At 43.2% G+C, this 22,412-nt stretch overlaps 1 protein-coding gene across 1 annotated transcript in view; it reads left to right on the top strand.

Moving 5' to 3' along the window:
• Window positions 1-15,224: 15,224 nt before the first annotated feature.
• The window catches only part of MAOA (monoamine oxidase A), a 39,405-nt gene continuing 32,217 nt past the window's right edge, over window positions 15,225-22,412 (top strand). Inside the window, exon 1 of the mRNA XM_077817604.1 lies at window positions 15,225-15,416. Within this exon, the coding sequence (XP_077673730.1) occupies window positions 15,371-15,416 (46 nt within the window). The 5' untranslated portion in view covers window positions 15,225-15,370. The remainder of the gene's footprint in view (window positions 15,417-22,412) is intronic.

A 22,412-nucleotide genomic window follows, 5' to 3' on the forward strand; every position in this document is an offset into this window, starting at 1 on the left:
CCAAACCTTCCCCAGGAAGTGGGGTGCAAGGGTTGGGACGATTTTTTGGGGAAAGACATATCCAAACTACGTTTCCCAGTAAACCCAGATAAAGTTTGGTGGTGGCAGGGGAAATCCAAGGGTAAAATAACTTTGTACCTTGGGGAAGTTTTAACCTAAGCTGGTAAAAGTAAGCTTAGGAGGTTTTCATGCACGTCCCCACATCTGTACCGTAGAGTTCAGAGTGGGGGAGTAACCTTGACAATAGGTCATGAAGGCAAACTTAAATAAGGACCATTAAGGTAAAAACTATTATCTGGGTTTGGAAATCTCATTGTTCTCTGCATTAATTTATCACAAGGATTCTTGAGCTTTTCAATGAGAGATGGTGCCCACTCTTCACTACTCCCTTCTTTTGCAGTCGAAGACATGCATGAGAAATAAGGGTTAGCAGTGCAATTTCATACCTAATAAAGCTTCCAATCATCAACAATGTCCACTGATTAATTAAAAGTTCCATCGAGCCAATTTGTGGACTTAAACCTTTTTTAGTTCTGCAGTTTGTTAGCTGCAGTTAGGATATAGCACAAGGTACATTAGGTATTCTTCATTAAAGCAATCAGTTAACTTCTTGTGGAGGTGGTAAAATGAATTCTGTCAGGGTTTTATTCTGCGGAGCACAGGTGTGAGGTGTATATAAGCTCATATATAAGCACAAAGTAAAAGTGCTGAGCGGGGCAAAAAATTCAAGACAAACCTGATCCCGCATTAATAAGGACATTACTCAGCCAGTGTCATGTTACTCCTTGATGCAGATTGTATTTAATCCAGGTCGTCTGAGACTTGCTCATACTCCACCTTCGCTACACTGTGGACTTTTAAGTAAAAAACATCGGAAACTTACTGTGTTGCTGGTCAGTGCAAAGGACTGAGTCCACCTACACTCCCCTCCCCAAGGGACTGCACACACGCTTAAAGTTAGGCACATTGTTTCATACACCACTTGCTGGGTAATAACATGAGAGAACTATGTTCTTATTTAAACTGGTTCTTTATTAAAATAACTATTTTATAGAGCTGCTCCAACTGCCCCTAGCATGCCAGCTAGGTGTACACAAACTAATTTCCGCTGCCTTCAGCAAACACTTCCTTCTGCAACCTGCGCTTCTCCCTCCAAGATCCAAGCAGGTCACTATGCTTTGGTACCTCTCTCAGTCAAAGCCCTAGCATCAAACTTTACTTCTCCTCCGTTACCAATTGTACTGAAGAACAATAACCTGGCATGCCCTGCTGATCACCATGTAATGCAAAGATGGCAGGGTCAGGAGTACCCACAGGGATAGTCACACTTCTGTTTCATTCAGCTGCTTCACAGTTACCGTAACTCCTCACTTAATGTCGTCCCAGTTAATGTTGTTTCGTTGATGATCAATTAGGGAACATGCTTGTTTGAAGTTGCGCAATGCTCCCTTATAACATTGCTTGTTAGCCACCTGCTTTGTCCACTGCTTGCAGGAAGAGCAGGCGTTGGAGCTAGCTGGTGGGGGCTTGGAACCAGCGTGGGCCAGCAGCCCCCCATCAGCACTCCACTCCCCTCAGGTCCCTGTGTGGCATCTGCCCAGCAAGCTATCGATTGCCAGGCAGTTCAGCTGTTCCTCCCCCATTGCCGTGTGCTGCTCCTGCCCTCTGCCTTGGAGCTGCTCCCGGGAGCCTCCTGCTTGCTCTGCGGGGGTGGCGGGGGAGAGGGGTTCTAATGTCAGTCGTGTCCCACCCCCACTCCTGCCCCCTGCTCCTTTACCCCATCTCCACAGAGCGGCAGGGGACACAACAGGACTCAGGACTGAGGGAGCTAGCTGGCAGCAGCTGCTGTCTCAAATTGCTGATCTATTTAAAAAAGGCAATGTATTTAGAGTGTGGTCAGCGTACTTAAAGGGGCAATGTGTATCTCTCTCTCTCTCTCTCTGACATATGGTGTGTGTCCCTGTCTCTCTCTGCCATGTTGTCTCCCCTCCCTCCATTTGTGCTGCCTTGTAGAGTGTGAGGCTACACAAACAACAATGCGTTAACCCTTAAGGACTCAGCCAAGTGCTAGTTCATCATTTAGCAGTAAGGCATTCCCTGGGAAATATCCCACCCTCTGATTCCACCACCTCAACCAAGCTTCACAATCACCATTGTGTGCAGTATTTAATTGTTTGTTTAAAACTTATACTGTGTATATGTGTGTGTGTATAAAATATAGTCTTTTGTCTGGTGAAAAAAATTTCCCTGGAACCTAACCCCACCCGCCGCATTTACATTAAGACTTATGGGGAAGTTGGATTCGCTTAACATCGTTTCGCCTAAAGTAGCATTTTTCAGGAACAGAACTACAACGTTAAGCGAGGAGTTACTGTATGTGAAATAAGAACTTGCAAGATTGGAAGAGCAAGCATTTCCAATGCTTCGTATAAAATAAAACAGGAGGCTCCTATTCCCTTAAAACCCTTTTCATTAAATCTAATCTTCACTGAATAAAAGGCCCTACCTCCTCCCTAAATATAGGAACCTGTAAAAGATTTCTGTCCTCCCTCCTGGAGTAGCCATTAATATCCCACAATGCCCAGGTGCAGACAGGTATTTGGAAACAATGGTAAAACCACGTGCCAACTGAATGTCTGTTATTGATTCTCCTCTGCTACAACAGCAGCTCTTGGAAAAACAATGCAGTTTGACTGGAGCGTATATTCTGAGTGCGTAAACACAGAGGACACTTTTCAGACTAGTGTTAAACATGCTTTGACTGTATATTCTTAAAACACATCAACATAACACTATGCACACATCCAAAATAATGCCTAGTGTACAAAAACATTTTTTCTACTGAAAAGAAAGATTTGATTAGTATGAAGTACAGTTGAGTCTGTGCATTAAGGGGCTACAGAAGTTGATTCTTTGCAGCCAAATTATTACTAGTGATGCTGCAAGTTAAGCCACAATCCAAGTGGGAAACTATACTACCCCATGCTAGTAGATAATGTCTTTTGCAGTCTTGACTATTTTGACGTGGGACTATATTCTATAGGAGCTACACACTGTAGGTTCCTGGAGACTTGTGCCATGAGGAAAGTATTTCAGTCTTTGGATGTTAGTGTTGTTTTCCAAAGATCTGTTGATCTTTTGTGTTTCTCTTTGTGGCTCTGGTGTGGTGGATGGGAGAACCTCTGTAGGCAATGAAGACGCGTCAGTGAATTAACAGAGGATATCATTAAAAAAATGACCCAAGGAAGAAATTAAAAGAATTATTTTTATTTTATGCTTGCTAATGATAAAAATATCACTCAGAGAATCAAGATAATCACTATCGTTAAAGATCCTGAACAGTTGTAAAGTCCTGCTTTTCTGGCCGTCATTCAACCACAAAAAGACACGGTAACTCTTTTATGAACCACATCAGAAGCTTTTGGCAGATCAGAGTTTATCTCCTGGAAACTTAAAGTAAGACTTTATGTAGCTAAGACTGTGCTGGCAACCGTGAGTGATAGGCTCTTTAAATGTCTTACTATGAAGACTTTTTCTTTATCAAGGTGCTGTGTACTCTAATGCCAGAATGAACCTTTTACAGCTGAGAAGTGAATCATCTGGAAAGCAAACATCTCCATTCTTCCCCTTGGCTAGTAGCACTAGTCAATAGTAGAACTGAGCTTAGTTGCATTCTGCTCTATAGAAGCTAGCTAAAATGCTGAATCTTTACTTTTTCTGCAAAAAGGCCACTCCATCCAGCATGTAGTCAGAACCTACAGAACATCATGGAAGCTGCCTTTCTCTTTAAGGATCAGATTGTGCCATCTTTGCTCACATGAGTGATACCTTACTCTAATAATCCCATTGAATTCAAAGGGGCTACTTGCAGAGTAAACTACTATTCAGCCTAAGTAGGGGAGGCACAGTCTGTCCTCAGTGTGCCAGCCTCAGGGACCAAACTTAAGATGCCTTTGAGGATATTATATATCTGTATTTGTATATAGGGAGCAACATATGGACATGGTTCTACCCGGATGCAGATGCTCCCCTTTGTAAAAATTTGTGGCCTATTTTTTTCTTTTCTTTTTGTCCTTGAGGAGTCCCCCGTGTCTCCTTGAATTTTAAAAAATGATTACTGGTAGGTTTATTAATAAATTCCCTTAAAATTTGTTGAATGCATTATTGCCAGGACCTGTTGGTTTGTACATATTCAATTTTGCCTCAGCTATCCCTTTACCTGCTTTTAGTTACTAACTATTACTGAGGTTTTCACTATTTCCTAGGGGCATAGGAAGCAACAAACGTTTACTTAGACTATCATGAAAACAGTATTCTTATTAGTTTGTGAGAAATAAGTATAACCCACTGATGGGAGTGTGCTACATGTCCCCCCACTGTGCCAATCCACAGAAGATATGAGTTGTTATAGCTCCCAGCTGTCGCTGTCACATAAACACACGTTCCTTTGTCTCTCTTTATGTTCTGTGCTTGTGTCATATAGGTTGTCAGTTCTTCAGAGCAACAGCTGTGTCTTCTTTAAATCTCTGTAATGACTATCACTTTCCAGCATATTTGAGGACTCAGTGTGCCATATTCTTGTTCATCCCCCTGTTTTCAAAAAGTTTCAATTATACACCATTGAGCTTGTTGCCGGCACAGAGTGTCCAAGGCAAGCAACAGTAGGGGTTCGTTGCCCGGTATGCATCACCCAATAATCACAACAGGGTGGAGAAGCAGAGAGTTTATTTGCAGCTGCAAACAGGCCCAGGGAGACACAGCTGTCTCAAATCCTGCACCCCGACTGCAGATTACATCATATAATTTGTACCCTTTTTCCCAATTTAGCTACAGAAGCATATACAACCAATTACCTATTGCCCTGTACAATAATACAGCCAAAGCGGCCAATTAGATGTTTCCTCATTAGCATTATTTGGTTGTATCCGTTCCTGTGTTGCAGAAAGCTAGTGCAAAACATTCCTTTCTTATCTATACGCTTACCCTGGCCAGAGCTGTCTGAAGGCTGTCTCTGAGAGCAGGCTGTCCGCTCTAAACTGTTTTTGCAGCTTTCTATCTCTGTTTTTATACTAGCTTCCTCATAGTCTGGCAGGATTACAGAAAGTTCACAGAATGGAGAGGCTTTGGTTTGTCTGGGCCTAGCGCGGGGGGGGCTTCCTCGGCACTCGTGGCCTTCCACCCTCACGAGTTACCTAGTATGATGCCCAGTGTAACCAACAAGCTGGAGTAGATTAAGAATGTCATTATGATTAAGGAGTCAGAGGAATGGCCCAGTAACTGCAGTAAGCAGTCATACTCTGCCACTCACAAACCAAAAGTTCAGAAATTGTGTTGTTAGGGTTCCACCTTGATGATCCAGAGCATCTTGGCAGCTTCAAGCATCCCATCTCTTGGCCTTCTTTCCTAAAGGCATTTCTCCTGTTTCCCCTTCCCTGGGCCAGCTCCAAACCACAAGAGCACAATGATACAGGGAACCCCACTGCTGTGGGAGTCTGTCCCTGAGTTCTAAGCAGGGCTGATGAGGCCATGGCACGGGGATCCTGAGAGCGAGGGGCTGCTGCAACCCCTTGTAATACTGTTTCAATATGACTCCAGCATGGTATCTGTTAGAACGGATCCTTATAACTCCGCACAGCTACAATGTGGTATAAGGAGCTAGAAGATCCCACTTCAGGATCTGGGCCTTGGTTTACATTTATACTGTAAACATAACCCCATAATATGCACTGAGTATTGTAAGTTGCATGAGAAAATGCCAAGATACCAGGAGGAGAAAGTCTGTTATTGTGATATTTTCAGCAAGATTTCCTGATCTTACTGTCCTTACTCAGGACACATTCCCACTGAACCCAATACTAGTCTGAGAAAGGACTACAGGATCAGAGTCTAGTTTTGCAGACCTGAGAGATTTGGATGGTTCAGATAACCATCCAGACTTTTGGGTACTTACCTGACCTGCACATTTACACTGTCACCCATCAAAGATATATAGCTGCCTCAGCACAGCTGCGTTTCAGATAAGGTATCAGTCCCAGAAGACTCTTAACAGTGATGTCTGCTCCCAAACCTCTTCAGAGCAATCTTGTTACTTTCCAGGTTGCTTTGCAGCAGAGGAACTACATGCACATAAAATGCCTTGCAGTGGAGTACACACACACTTACCTACACACACACACACACACACACTTACCTACACACACACACACACACACACACACACACACACACACACACTTACCTACACACACACACACACACACACACACACACACACACACACACTTACCTACACACACACACACACACACACTTACCTACACACACACACTTACCTACACACACACACACACACACACACACTTACCTACACACACACACTTACCTACACACACACACACACACACTTACCTACACACACACACACACACACACACACTTACCTACACACACACACTTACCTACACACACACACACACACACACACACTTACCTACACACACACACTTACCTACACACACACACACACACACACACACACACTTACCTACACACACACACACACACACACACACACACTTACCTACACACACACACACACACACACACACACAAGTTTTCAACCCCACATTAAAAAAAACTGTACAGATTCAATAGAATCTATTTAACCAAAATCCACGTGCCAAGAATTCATTTGCCATGCCCCAAACCTGAACCCTGGAAGCCTTTTCCAGTGTATACATTCTAATGGGAAAGGAGGAGAAAATCTATTAAAAATAAACTAGTTCGTCAAGGGGAAAATTGTCACCCAATTAACAAGTGTATTTTCTGAGTACCTAGCAAAGATATGTAATATAAAGCAGCAGAATCCTTGTAGTACCTTTAATATTTATATATATAAAAGAGGAATTTTTTCTCTTGTCTGAGATTGCAGCAATGGTGGTGTTAAAAAAATATAAAGTACAAGACATAAAAAAATTTGAGCAACTGCTCAGCATTCCATTAAAAGGTGATTTTATTTTTCAGAAGTCACTGATTTCTGAATTTTTATTAACATCTATGGTACCTCTTAATACAGAAACCTGCAGCAGTTAGCTGTGACAGAGACTTCAGAAGTTGACCACAGTGAGCTGAGTTTTGAAGTCAAAACAGGAGTATGTCAGGGGTGTATCATGTCTGCAATCCTCTTCAGCATTGCCATCGACTGGGTAATGTGGCATACAACAGAAGACATGCCAATACAGTCTGGAAATCATCAAAATTCAACACCAAAACCAAACTCAAGATTTATCAGAGCTGCGTACTTTCACTACTACTTTATAGTGCAGAATGCTGTGGAATGACAAAGTATGACATGTCCAAACTGTCTTCATTCCAGATAACCTGCCTCAGAAAAATCCTCTGTATCTTTTGGCCCAGAACAATCTCAAACCAAGACTTATTCGCACAGTGCAGCCCAGAAAATACGAGCACCATCATTGCCAGGAGGCATTGGAGATGGATTGGCCATGTGGTTTGGATGGAAAATGATTCCATCACCAGAGTAGCAATAAGATGGACACCTGAAGGTAAGCAAAAACGAGGCTGCCCGAAAACAACATGATGAAGAGCTGTGGAAGCTGAGCTGAAAAATCTGGGGCACAGCTGGCTTCGTCGCTGCCCTAAATGCCAGAGGTGTAATGTGTACTAACTAAGCTAACTAACTAACAAGCATTTCCCTGCCTCAGTTTCTTCACCACTCCAGAGCATTCTTTGGGCTTGCATCAGAGTGCTCTGTGGGATCCAGGATACTTCCAGCACAGTTGCATAACTGCTCTTCTGAAACATGGACATGGAATCTCTCCTTCCAAAACTCCTTTTGTGTATCTCCATGCATCTTCCAATGTGAGTCCTTTTATAACTTTTTACTTTGGACACCTGTCACTTTATCTTGCTTGGTAACTTTCTACCTCTCTCCACTTCCCCCTGTCCCTTCAGCCAGGAGGAGGAAGTATCTTCTGTCAGCTCAAGCAAACCCATTGGCCACTGGCACTTTACCTTGAATCAATGGTCATTGAGTTCTAAGGACCTGCTCTTGTCCCTAGTCTGGCAGAGACATGACACAGCCCTGCCCGCTTATGGTGAATATACACATCAACAGGTATTCAAAATAAAGCATTTTCATAGTAACAGCTCCTTAATATCAGCCAGAATTCATAAATTGTACATAAGCTCCACAAATCACCACAATAATTAATTGGGTCCAATACAGAAAATTGAGATTTTTGTTTAAAAAAATTATTCCTTAGGAAGGTGGATGGGAGAGAGGGAAAAGGGTATTGCTAGGAGAGTTCTGTTGGAAGGATATACAGTAAATGGGATTATTTCTAATCAGATTACTCACTAAGGGATCAGAATATGAACTACACACCCCAGAGAGACAAAAGGTCTCTGGAGACACAAACATGAGCTAGAGAAGAGTGTTTACTAAGGTGAAACCAAACTTGCTTCCATAACAACATTGCAGCTGGCATAAAAACATTCAGGCATAGTGATGACTAAATATTCTCAGAAAGGTACATGGAAAAGCCCATAGCTCTGACTGTGAGTAGTCAAAGACAAAGATATTAACCATAAATGCAAGTTAGGAGTACTGTATCTGCCTTTATCTTTAGTGCTTTCATGTAATCCAATTTACTTACTCTCTTCTGGAGGACAGACAGCTGCCTCCATCAGATAAATATTTTTCCAGGAATCATTTTATAACTGGATACTAGCTTCCTATAGACCTTTGCAAACCTGTTCCTTTGTATTTTAGAGAAAATTCTCCTTTTTGAATAGAATGGATGATTTAAAGCTGCCCGTCTTGTAACCTCTTGAGCACAAGAACTAGGTTTTCAGGTAAAAGAGCCCCAGTTAGGTGTAATATCTCACATTCGTGGGGGTTCCCAGGGTTCTGAGAACAGAACTACATATTAAACCACACACACAGTTATTTATTGTGACAAATTCCTGTTTTTATCCATGCTATACACTCTACTTTAATAAGGTATTTTAGACAATAAGAGAAAAAGTACAATCAACATGATGATTTATAATGGTAACACCTTAAGGCCCCAGCTGAGATTAGGGTACCATTGTACTAAGCATACTATCAACTCGTGGTTAGAAGTAGGGTAAAGAGGGAAAAGGCACAGAGAAATGAAATGATTGTCCAAGTGGCAGAGCAAGGACTAGAGCCCAGATCTTCAGACACCCAGTACAGTGTCCTATCCACACTGACTCTCATATTAACAGTTTTTGATTTAGTTTTATGGGCAGAGAATTCTACCTGTAAGAAAAAACATACATAGCCCTTTCCTCCAGAACTACAGCCAGCTGCTATAGCCGGTCAAACCATTCCTATTGCTGTCCCACAGACTAGATTTATGAGATTTTTGTTTACAGTTGCAAGCAAAAGTGAATTTACGTTGTCATGGTAGTTTTCTTCTAATCCTCCTTACATAATCTGCATGGGATTTCATTAGGGTAATTAAGGGTTTTATGTCATAATACAGAGTGTGAGTGCTGAAATAATCTTTAAGAATAATTTCAAAATCACAGTATACAAACTGAGATTGTCCCATTTCTTGCATGCTGCATAAAGCAGAAGAAACCGTGTACAATGCTCTCTTTTAGGGACAAACAGGTACAAGTTAACCTGCCAAACCCTGTGCTGCTTTGCTTCTCATTTCCAAAGCAGCAGGGCATTGTTGCACACCAGCTGCATGCTTTGGTCATGCAGAAATGCCAAAAGGGGCATAGCCCCACTGAAAGAGCCAAGGCTGGACCGCATAGCCACACTGAAAGGGCACATACTCAGACCACATTCCTTTGTGCTCAAAAGGCCCAAGAAAACTGCCTCTTCCTGCTGTACATTATGTTTAGTTCTGGGCATGGCACTGTGGCTCTTAGGTTAAAAAGCACCAGAGAGAGACAAACAGAATTTCACACTTTACAGCAATGTTCCAGGCCTTACCCTCTGTTTCCCTAATTCTGTGGACTGAACTTAATTATCTTGATCTGGCTATATCGTACAAACCCCTTCTAAACATCTGCCTGCCTTCCATAGATTCTGGCTGTGTGTGTGTGGATGAGATATGGCATTGCCAGGGCTCCCTGTATGTGTGTTAATCAAGCGGCTGTGGTACTGCACTGTACAGATATTTGCCATCTGTGACCATTTTCCTGGCTGCTGGCCCCCAGTCCTGTTACATACAATAAGTGTGCAGTTCTTGCCATTGTGTGTGTTGTCTCACATTGGGGATGGAACTGTGAGTAGTCAGAGTTCGTAGCAATCAGTGCCATCACATGGTTTATCTGGTTGCCCTTGTAGGAAGCCAGACCAGCATAAGTGTGAATGAGGATCAGATTTCGGAATTTGCCAGTTAGATTTGAATGCTGAAATCCAACCAACTAGATTTGCTGATCTGATAAAATGTTGTAGTCCACACTGAAATTTGTTTTAAAAGGCATAGAGAGGTTATGGGAGGTGCAATCTGTGTTCTGAGGTCGTTTTGGCAGCTGGCAGGGGAGACCCTTTGTTTCCCTTTAGAAGTGGGGTGAAGAAGAGAATGAAGTGCTGCTTTCTAGGTCTGAACTTCAAAACTCCAAGACCCAGCAGGTTCAGCTGCTGAAGATATAAGTCCCGTCAAACCCATCTATAACCCCTGCACCCCCACCCCTCTCCTGCACCCATGTGGGGAAACTGACCTGGATGCACATTGGCATTTCTCCCTCCCCCTTTCCCCCGCCACCCAGGAGGCTGTGAGGGAGAGAGTGAAGAGCAACCTCAGGGCTCCCTGCATTCGGCATCAGGAGCTGCTGCTCCCCTCACAGCACAGCACAGGTGGGGAAAATGACCTGGATGCACGGAGCACTTCATGTTGCTCCTCGCTCCCCCTACCCCAGCCCAGCTCCCTAGGTGGGTGTGGAGGAACGTTGATGGGGATGTGAGCAGTATCTGTGTGTCACTGGTTCACCTAGTCCCAGCTGAGTCCTTTTCATATGCACTTATATCACTAGAAAGGTCAGGCTAACCAACTGGTTTATATAACATCTTACAGAAAACAAAAGTTAGCTAAATAAAAAGGCTAATAAAGCTTGGTCTGTAATTTTACTACCACAGAGACCATGATGCAGAAAGTTACTATGCAACAGTGCAAATGTCAATACAATTAAGTTTTTTTTTTTCAAATTAAGGCATAAATCCTTTTTCTGCCCTAAATCTGCGTTACAGTGTATTCCAAAAACAAACTAACAAAAACAGATGCTGAATCATAAGAACATGAGAACGGCCATACTGGGTCAGACCAAAGGTCCATCTAGCCCAGTATCCTGTCTTCCAGCAGTGGCCAATGCCAGGTGCCCCAGAGGGAATGAACAGAACAGGTAATCATCAAGTGATCCATCCCCGGTTGCACACTCCCAGCTTCTGGCAAACAGAGGCTAGGAACAACAGCCCTGCCCATCCTGGCTAATAGCCATTAATGGACCTATCCTCCATGAATTTATCTATTTCTTTGTTGAGCCCTGTTATAGTCTTGGCCTTCACAACATCCTCTGGCAAGGAGTTTCACAGGTTAACTGTGCGTTGTATGAAAAAATACTTCCTATTGTTTGTTTTAAACCTGCAGCCTCTTAATTTCATTTGATGACCCCTAGTTTGTGTGTTATGAGAAGTAGTAAATAATATTTCCTTATTTACTTTTTCCGCATCAGTCATGATTTTATAAACCTCTATCATATCCCCCCTTAGTCTCTTTTCCAAGCTGAAAAGTCCCAGTTTTATTAATCTTTCATCATATGAAAGCCACTCCATACCCCTAATAATTTTTGTTGCCCTTTTCTGAACCTTTTCCAATTCCAACATATCTTTTTTGAGAGGGGGCGACCACATCTGCATGCAGTATTCAAGATGTGGGTGTACCATGGATTTATATAGAGGCAACATGATATTTTCTGTCTTATTATCTATCCCTTTCTTAATGATTCCCAACATTCAGTTCACATTTTTGACTGCCACTGCACATTCAGTGGATGATTTCAGAGAACTATCCGCAATGACTCCAAGATCTCTTTCTTGAGCGGTAACAGCTAATTTAGACCCCATCATTTTATAGGTATAATTGAGATTATGTTTTCCAATGTCCATTACTTTGCAATAATCAACATTGAATTTCATCTGCCATTTAGTTGCCCAGTCACTCCGTTTTGTGAGATCCTTTTGTAGTTCTTTGCAGTCTGCTTGGGACTTAACTATCTTGAATAGTTTTGTATCATCTGCAAATTTTGCCACCTCACTGTTTACCCGTTTTTCCAGATCATTTATGAATATGTTGAATAGGACTGGTCCAAGTACAGACCCCTGGGAGACACCACTATTTACCTCTCTCCATTCTGAAAACTGACCATTTATTCCTACACTTTGTTTCCTATCTTTTAACCAGTTACCAATCCATGAGAGGACCTTCCCTCTTACACCATGAGATAATCCAGGTTTTTCTGGTGTTTTTACACTAGAATCTTGATTTTTTGTTTCTGTTGTTGGACTCAAAGTAGCCGTATTGGTTCTCCCTTTAGACAGTGGAATTTGGAGGATCAGAGCCAGAATTTGTCTGGATGTGGGTAGGTTCCCAGTACTGGATCTAGATGTTTGTGATACTGTAGGAGGACATCAGGAACTATTTTTTAAAAAAAAACTGGACTATTTTGATAGGCCATTCAAATTACAGAGATTTTTTTTGAGCAGGTGGGGGGAGAGGGGAAGGAAAGAGTGAGCAGGATCCAGGTAGAACCATCTTTCCCCCCAAACAGTAGATTATTAGCAGCGCAGTCCCAGTTACCTATCAGGGAAAAGACATCAAAGTATCTGTGCCTCTTAGGGATGGCTAAACTGCAGCTCGTGAGCCACATGTGGCTCTTGTAGAGTTAAAGTGAGGCTCGCAGAACACCTCCCCGCTCCCCTCCGCCCCTTAGCAAATTGTGGGTAGAGGGGAAGCTCTGGGCTTCTATCCTGTGGTGCGACTGCGCTTCTGCCAGAGACAACTGGTACTCACTGAGAGGTGGGTGGCACAATTTAAAGGTTTGCTGCCCCGCAACAACTTGCACCACCCCTCCAGACATGCCCCCGTTGCCCTCAGCAGCCCCTCCCTCCAGCTCCCAGGTGTTAGCACCACAGGGCGGGGTAGTGGCAAGCTGCAGGGAGTTGCTGCTGCTGCCTTAGCTCCTTGGGGAGAGGCAGCAGCAAAAGCAGCAGCTCTCCCTGCAGCTCCCAGCTGTTTGCTGCTGCCTCTCCCCATGGCTGTAACTCCCAGCTTGTGGGCTCCAGCAGCTGCCATGTAACCATGTAACCAAGCAGGGCCAGCAAACCCTGGCAAAAATCTGGGGCGGCGGCACGTAAGCCCAGAGTCCTGGCAGGTGCCTCCCGGCTCTGGAACTTCTGAAGATTGTCATATGTGGTTGGGAGAGTCAGTAAATTTGGCCACCCCGATCTAGGTCCTTGGGCTGTGCAGTGACTGGGGATCACCTGAGGGCAGGGCTGGATTAAGACCTTTAGGGGCCCTAAGCACTGAAAAGATTATGGTGCCCCCCCCATACATAATTCAAAATAAAAACAATACTATACCGTAAAATAAAATTTTCTTTTTTGAAATGACACAAAAACTTACTTACATGTACATGCTGAAATTAAAATAGCTTCTTTCTAGATTTTCTGATTGCAAAATTCTGGATAAGTTCATCGAAGCTGACTCGACAAAGCATGTCTGCTTCCATACACAATAGGGAAAGTGAATCAAGACTGTCCTGACACAATGTTGTTCTCTGAGGGTTTTTTATTCTTTTCAGCTGAGAAAAAGAGCGTTCTGCGGAGCAGTTAGTAACCATCAATGATAGAAAAATACGTAGCACGATCTCTACGTTTGGAAATACACATTGTATTCCGTCTTTCAATATTGTGTCATGAAGATCAATGTGACTGAATTTCATTTTTCCTGTTTCGTTAAACTTTTTGCACATATAACAGTGGAACTGCCGTACTTCTCCTCAGAGATTCATGTTCAAGTCAAGAGGGTATGAGTCAACTAGCTTCTGGGAACCTTGTGAATATTGTTCGTCAGATAAATCCATATCGTTTAGAAATAAAATCTCCTTGATACTTCTTTGTACACTTCACCTCTCCTCTTCATATGAGCTTCAAGTGTATCAATTATAGTATAGTAAGTAGATACGTGAAATTTGTCTCTAGGATTCAATGCTGTTTCTGTTGCACTACTATCATTTGCTTGTTTTTTCCTGATTCGCTTGCAGGACTGGGCTTCTTTGTAGTTAGTATCAGGCAACATATCTTTTGATATGTCTTCAAATCTTTCGAAATCATTCCTCAAAGTGTGTAAATGGTCTGCTAATGATTGACAGAGGTCTGCACATGTTTTCAAATCCAATTCTTTTTCTTGGAGAGCTTAACTTGTGTGGTAAAAGTGTTGTAAAATTTCATTCCACAGGGTCAGCATGAATACAGACTCTAGTCCTTGCATCTTGTTTGCAATGTTTTCTGCCTCTTGTATAGTTTCTCCCTTTTGTGATTGGTCTTCAGCTATACTCGGAAGAATATATCAATAATAAAACATAACTTTATTGCAATACATGACAGGATCTGATTTCCCCGCATTATTCCGATCTACCTCAGTAGGATGCCCCCCCCCCCGGGTTTAGGTGGGGATAAGTAATAAAAAGAGAACAGAAAAAGGGGGGAAGAGTGTGTAGTGGAGTGTAAGGAAGTCTAACAAAGTTCTGATTTTTCCCATGATGACTACTTTGGTGCTTTTTTGGAAATATCAAATTTTAAAAAAAAAAATCTCTTTTTTTTTTGGTGCCTGCTACTTTGCTGGTGCCCTAAGCAGGTGCTTGGTCTGCCTCCTGGGTAATCCAGCCCTGCCTGAGGGGCTGAGGAGTTCACAAGCACTGCTGCTCTGAGGGCGCTGTCCTGGGTGCGCGCTCCCCTGGCCCCTGCAAGAAGGAACTTTTCATCCCCAGGAGACCCGAGCCGCGCCCCACAGGGAAGAAGAGGACGCGAGACCGGCCGCCGGTGTCTTCCCTTCCCACGACAGTCCGGGAGGGGGCGCTTCGGAGGGGGGGGGGGCTCGCCCCGCTTTTCCCAGGACCTGATTGACACGCGGCGCTGCGCGCTCCCTCCCCGCACCCCCGCGGCCGGCTCCCCGCCTCCAGCGGGCCGCTCCCCAGCGGGGGCCCTGATTGGCGGGGCGGCGGGCGGGGCCGGGAGCGCCGCTGTCAGACTCCGGCCGGCAGCGAGGGAGGCGCGAGCGGCAGCTGCTCCGGGAGCCGAGGCAGAGCCATGAGCGAGAAATGCGACGTGATCGTTGTTGGGGGCGGCATCTCAGGTCAGTGCGGCCCCTGGCGTGTCACGGCTGGGGGCTCGCTGCCTTTGTAACTCATCCTTTACAGAGGAGGGGGCTCTAATTTACCCCCCCCTCCCCACCGCCCTCCGCCTCTGAGTTCCACGCCCTGGGGATGGCAACGGGTTGTGTGCCTGATGGGTGCCCTTGTTTAGCCCCCGCGAAAGTGCAAACCCGAGGCAAAATCGTCACAGGCCCCTTGACCCTGATTCAGACCTGGCACAGCGGAGAAGCAAAAGGTGCAGCTGCACTGCGGGTGGTCTTGAGTTTTGTATGCAAGCTGAAATGTGATGCCCCCCCCCCCCAAGGCAATGGGTGAAAGCCTTGCCCCATCGCAGTCCGGTGAGCCGGGTGGCAAGGAAACTGTAACTGCCTCTATCATGCTGCAACAGCTATAACTGTTGCAATGTCAGGAGTTATGTTTTCCCGACTGAACTCTATTGATACTGATGTGTTGCATAGGTGTCCGTTGCAATAATCAGCCCAGGTTAGGCTTCCCTTTACTTAACTGATCTTATAAGGAGTGTAGGGTAAAGCACTTTTGTGACCTATTTTGAATAAGTATCTCTGATAATAGATTGTCTGAGCAGGATGCTTTATACATTTTCTCTCCACTTCTCATTTTGGGCTCATATTTCCTTCTTTAGGGACTCAACCATTCCCCTCTCAGCAGCAATAACCCTGTTGTCCCCTTTCCTCAGAAGCGGAACAGTCTCCCTTGGCACTATCACGCTGCTGTTTGGAAGATTGCCTCAGTGCATGTGACAGGTTTCAGAGTAGCAGCCGTGTTAGTCTGTATCTGCAAAAAGAAAAGGAGTACTTGTGGCAGCTTAGAGACTAACCAATTTATTTGAGCATAAACTTTCGTGAGCGACAGCTCACTTCATCGGATGTATGTAGTGGAAAATACAGTGGGGAGATTTATATACACAGAGAATATGAAACAGTGGGTGTTACCATACACACTGTAAGGAGAGTGATCAGGTAAGGTGAGCTATTACCAGCGGGGGGGGGGGAACCTTTTGTAGTGATAATCAAGGTGGGCCATTTCCAGCAGTTAACAAGAATGTCTGAGGAACGGAGTACTTTATTAGGCATATTAGCCAGGCTTAAAGGATTTATGCAAAGCAAACCCAAACATTCTAAAACAGTGTTTAATTCTGATCTCTGGCATTCCTGTGCAGCTCTCACTAAAGTAAATGGGAGTCATTCACAGGTACATGGAGCAAGAATTTTTTTTATCGTATAAAAAAGTATGTGTTCAGAATATTGTAGCAGGTGAAATGTGAAAAGCCCAGAATTTCTGAGGGACCCAGGCTTCTAGCAAGGACATCTTTTCTCAAAGAAAAAAACCCCGTTTTAACTGTCATACTGTAATTTGGAAAGATCAATGTTAATCAAGAAAATATAAACTACATCTGTGCTGCAACCATTTAAAAATAGTGTTTCTGTCACAGTTGAATGACAGATTGAATTGAACCTATCCTAAACCTTGGCCTACACATGTGAAAACAATAACATTAAACAAGAGCCATCTAGTTCACACACACACCGTTTTCTTACTGGCAAAACAGCAGTAACAAAGTGCAAGAACGAGCTATGCATTAAGAAACATCTGAAATGACAATAAGGGCACCTTCTACTTCTCTTGTAACTTCTCAGAAGTGAAAGACAAACTCTCCCCATGCCTACGATTCTAGTCTGTTTCAAAAGCAAGAAAACCAAGCCAAAACTTTTATCTCCTGGCTCCATTCAGTTTCATTGTACAGTGGGGTTTACAGGCCATTTCATTACATTGTACCTAACTAGGGTGCTACATTATTTACTAATATTGACACTGCTGTAACTTTACAATTCTATGAAAAGGGTTCCCCACTTAAAATCAACCGATGGTTGTGGTCAGCCTGTTGGGACAGTTGATAACTGACTCACTGAGTTGCTGCACTGAAAATGACCTCTTTCCTCAAACCACTAACAAAGATTTCCACATACACTGTAAAAGGAAAAGGAGAACTTGGTGGCACCTTAGAGACTAACAAATTTATTTGAGCATAAGCTTTCGTGAGCTACAGCCCACTTCATCGAATGCATGCAGTGGAAAATACCGTGGGGAGATTTATATACACAGAGAACATGAAACAATGGGTGTTACCATACATACTATAAGGAGAGTGATCAGGTTAGGTGAGCTATTACCAGCAGGAGAGTGGGGGGTGGGGGGGGAGAGGGAAGGAGTACTTGTGGCACCTTTGTTAGTCTCTAAGGTGCCACAATTACTCCTTTTCTTTTTTCCAGTTAAAGTGTATCCTGAAATGGAGATCAGTTATTCTGCATTGTTCTGAAAACTATGCCATGAATCAATTAGAGGGTGGGTTTTTTGATTGAGAGAAATGAGTTGATCAAGAAAACTAACACTGACAAACACAGAAACCAGTGATCTTAAAATCACAAACTAAATGAACCCTCATCCTTAATATTGCCTAAACTGTCAGTGGATATAAGGAAGAACAAGTAAAGTTTCAGACAAATAGAAAGCTAGTAGCACTCTGGGTGAAGGGAGATTGAAAAGAGGAAATGAACTTAGCCTAGTTATGGTAGTTAGCATTTTTTTCAGCTCCTAAATGGCTTTGCTGTCTTGTGAAAAAAGGTAGTGGTTGAAATGAATGTATTTATTCATTTCATTCTTGTTTGTTGTTTTTCTTCAGTGATCTCAGATGGATCCTTTTACAGTCTGAAAAGAAAAAATGGGCCTGATTCTCCTCTCATTTGCAATCTTTTATACCAGGTGTAACCACGCTGATGTCAGTGAAGTAACTCTCAAATTACACCAGTGTAACGGAGAAGAAAATCAGGCACAACTCACTTAAACGTGTATTTGTGGTACCCAACCAATCTCCATTAAAAGGGAAATGGGAGTGGGAATAGAGGAGAGAGTTTCTCCCTCAGGATATGGTGGAAATGTGTTGTAGCTCAGATTGGTACATCCACATTTGCTTGGCAAAGATTTCTGTTAGACTAATGAGAGCTGAGTTTAAGGTGACCATTGCCAGATTTAATTTCTCAATTGTGTGTGGAAATAATTAGATTTGCCATCATTGAAGCAGTAAAAGTAATCACAGCACTAGCATGTTGTTGTAGTAGAACTTTAATGTAATAAAGATTTATTGATAATTGCCTTACTTTACTGCTAACTGATAAATCTTAGGAGAATAAAAAAAGAAAAATATTCACACCTTAAGGTCAGGAAAAATTGCAGACAACCCCCTAAAGAGTTTTTTTTCCTTTTATTGCTCATTCAGACTCAGCCACATTTACTGCTACAATGGGTTAGTAGCTAATTTTATGTGGAATATGTGAATTGCCATAATACTTTAAGAAATAATAGCCTACAGTGTTTTTTTTAAAGCTGGTCTCTTTGTTGCCTATAGTAAACAAATGAACAGAGAAAGAGGTTGACAGGTGAAAGATATTTATCTCTGTGTATTTTCAAAATTAAGGCTATCTTTTTGTTTTTTAAAGTGACTATTGATTTTGGTTTCAGAGTAAGAGCCATGTTAGTCTGTATTCGCAAAAAGAACGAGGAGGACTTGTGGCACCTTAGAGACTAGCAAATTTATTTGAGCATAAGCTTTCGTGAGCTACAGCTCACTTTGTCGGATGCACGCAGTAGAAAAAATTTATTTTGGGTGTCTTAATTTTTAGGTTCCCAGCTTGGGAAGCCTTAAAGGGACCTGATTTGGGAGGGTTGGATGCTCAGCATTTTCTGAAAACCACTCTTGTTTAAAGTTCCTCAAGCCTGGCACCTAAAATCATGAGTATTATTTGAAAATTTACATCCATAACCATATGCCCCTCCCCGCCCAATACAGTAGTTTAACTTCTTGCGTTGCCGTAATGTTTTTAAAAAGATTTCCCAAGATGTAATCTCACAGTCCTAGAGGTTGCGGAGAAGCTAGGCTGCAAATAGTCTGACACAGGGATGTACAGCAATAGGCCATTGCGCTGCCATTGGAAAGAAAGAGATTCATGACTGAGACAAGACTTTGCTTCTCAGCCTATTACAGGGGTGGCCAAACTGACTCGCAAGCCACATGCGGCTCTTTCACCATTAAAGTGCAGCTTGCAAGCCTCCCACGCAGCCCCCTCTTCTTGACCTACCAGACTTGGGGTGGGGGAGAGCTCAGGACCTCTACCTTGCAGTGAGGTGGTGGGATAGGGGCTTCTTTCCAGCAGGGAGGGGGTCTTGGGGCTTCAGCCCTGCAGGGCGCACCTGCTGGGGCTTGGGACTTCAGGAGGAGTGGGGCTGAAGCCCTGAGCCCTGGCTTCTGTCTCTTGAACTTCTGAAGGTTGTCATATGTGTCTTGAAAGGCCAGTAAGTTTGGCTACCCATTGCATGAGGCTAGGCACTTGCAACGCCTGCTCTTTCAGGTTAAAGGTCTTTAACGTCAAATAGCTGGTCTCCAGGCTTACGGTTGTTCCTGATGTAAGTAACTTTGAAAACACTGGGTGAAATTCTGGCCCCATTCATGTCAATGGTAAAACTCCTATTGATTTCAGTAGGGTCAGGATTTCATCCAGTAATTCTGGATCTGATAGTGTGGTTTCAGACATATTCTTTGCCTGGTGCTGTGATATCAGAGATAGAAATATAGTTACCTCTGCACCGCACTGTTCCTCAAACTTTTGCAGTGTGCTGTGTGCTAATAGTCCACCAAGGTGCTGCTTTCTGGTCTCGCTGTGACTGCATTCTTGTGATCTTCTGTGTATATCATTTGGGATATGCTTTGGGTCTCTCGGGATGGAAAGTGCTATCTGTAAGTAAAATAATAATTATTCTGGTTATGGCATAACTATAACCTTCTGGTTATGGCATAACTCTAGACTCTTCGCTGCACCAGCAACTCTGAAGGTCAGGTATTAAAGGAATGTCCACAATATATACTGATGTTGGCAGTCTAATACAAATTTCAGATAAAATGAATTCTTCCTTAGAGAGCTACACTGAATAGTCTACTTACATGGACCTCATCAGAATAGCATCTGAGCAGTTTGCAGTCATTAATGAATTTTTATCATCACAACAATCCTGTGAGGTAGGAAAATATTACCTCCATTTTACAGACAGAGAGTGGAAGCACAAAGTGCACTAAACTAAGCAACTTGCCCAAACTCACACAGGGAGTCTGTGGCTAAGCCAGGATTGAACTCTGATCTCTTGAGTCTGAGTCTTATACCCTATCTACTAGATCATTCTTCCTACCCTATGAGCTAAAAGGCCTGGTTAATTTTATTGTGCTTGCAAATAGCTTTTTCTGGACTTCTATCTGCAAGCCAGATAGTGTTACTTGACAGCTGTATACTTTCTAAGCAGCTGTATTTTTCACCAGTTAGACTTGGTTTGTGTTCTGCAGGCTGACATTAATTTATCTTCCTCTTATCTAATTTTACTGTTTAGTGCACACTGTACATCTTGTGTTTTACGTCTGATGACTGCTTTGGTTGATATTATTGCTATTTCTTCTGAAATGAAGGCAGTGACAGGAGTCATTTAGGGCCTCCAGTAGCATGACAAAAATTAACTGGAATACAGTTTTCTTGTAGTGTCTTCAAATGGATGGAGCTTGATTTCAGGTTGCCATGGAAACCCCTGTGGAGGCTGTACAAATTGTCTTGCCTTGTTTATCCTGATTTAATAACAAGTGGACTTCTACAGCTTGAGAATAAACAAGGCACGTTCTTGGCAGGCTCACTAGACCAACTAATGCACTGCTAATTTCTAAACTTGGCACCCCCCAAAAAGTGGTATATAGGAAAACAGAGACCATAATTTGGACCATGTTGTGGCTTTTATAGTCTCAGCTATGTTTAGTGGGGATAGAGAATGCAGTGGTGCACTGCTCCAGCACCAGCTGCTGGAGGCATTCTCTTTGTGGCGGAGAGAAGCAGAGAGAATCCCTGCAAGGGTGTTGGGAGAACACACTGATGCAGTAACTACTATCCTCCTGGAAAAGGTACAGCATGTGTTCCCCACAGTACTGGCCACCAGCTACTACAGGGTGCAAAAGGAAGGAAGCCTAGTACCTTAGTCACGGGAGTGCTTCCACTGAAGTCTACAAAGCTGTTTGTGTGCGAGGAAGGTGCTACCCAGCGTGATTAAGGCTTGGAGAATCAGACTCTGAAACAGTGTGCCCTATTTCCCTGTTCTTTACCCTGTCTTGTTGGAACGTCATTATGGGCTAGATTATACACAATTTACATACAGGGCCAAGCACAGCACCCCAAAGGTCTTCCCCCTCCCTCCTTCCCTCCCCCTGCTGATAGGGTAGAACTAGTGCAGAGTGGGCTGTGCCAGTTTAAGGGGTGTTAGCAGTAGGCATACTCCAAGCTGCTCAAGGAGACATCTGTATCTCTGAGATCCCTCTCTTAGTGCTCCCTGTGAGGCAGAGTCTCTGTGCTGCCCCTGTTGCAGAGCTATGCGTTAAAGGTGTAGTTTAGCTCTGTGATACCTTTTATTCAGCTGTCACCTATGTAGGGTCTCCCCTTTTTCTTTCCCTTTATACTGAGCTAAACCTGCATAATTCTGACACTGACTGGGAGAAAGGAACCTTATGGGTCAATGAACCTCACAGCACAGCTGACATTTAGAGACCATACAATGGAAGCACCAGATGGGAATATTCTTTCTCCTCTTTAACTCAGATATCACCACTTTCCTGATACAATAAATGTTGTTGTTGCTCAAATGTATCCTCTTTAATGGGCTAGCATTTCTCATCATTTTCTAAAATGCACCAAATTATAAGCAGTAATGAGAAACTGTGTGGTGAAAGTGGAATGTAAAGGGAAAAACTGGAGACACCCAAGTTAGACACTTTCGCAAGCTTCTCACTAGCAATTATTTTTTTCAGTACAGTATTTCAAACTTCTACCAGCACAGCTGCACATAATCACGTATTTCATTTGTGCAACAACAGGGCATTT

This window comes from Eretmochelys imbricata, chromosome 1 (assembly GCF_965152235.1).
Source record: "Eretmochelys imbricata isolate rEreImb1 chromosome 1, rEreImb1.hap1, whole genome shotgun sequence".
Taxonomy (NCBI): domain Eukaryota; kingdom Metazoa; phylum Chordata; order Testudines; family Cheloniidae; genus Eretmochelys; species Eretmochelys imbricata.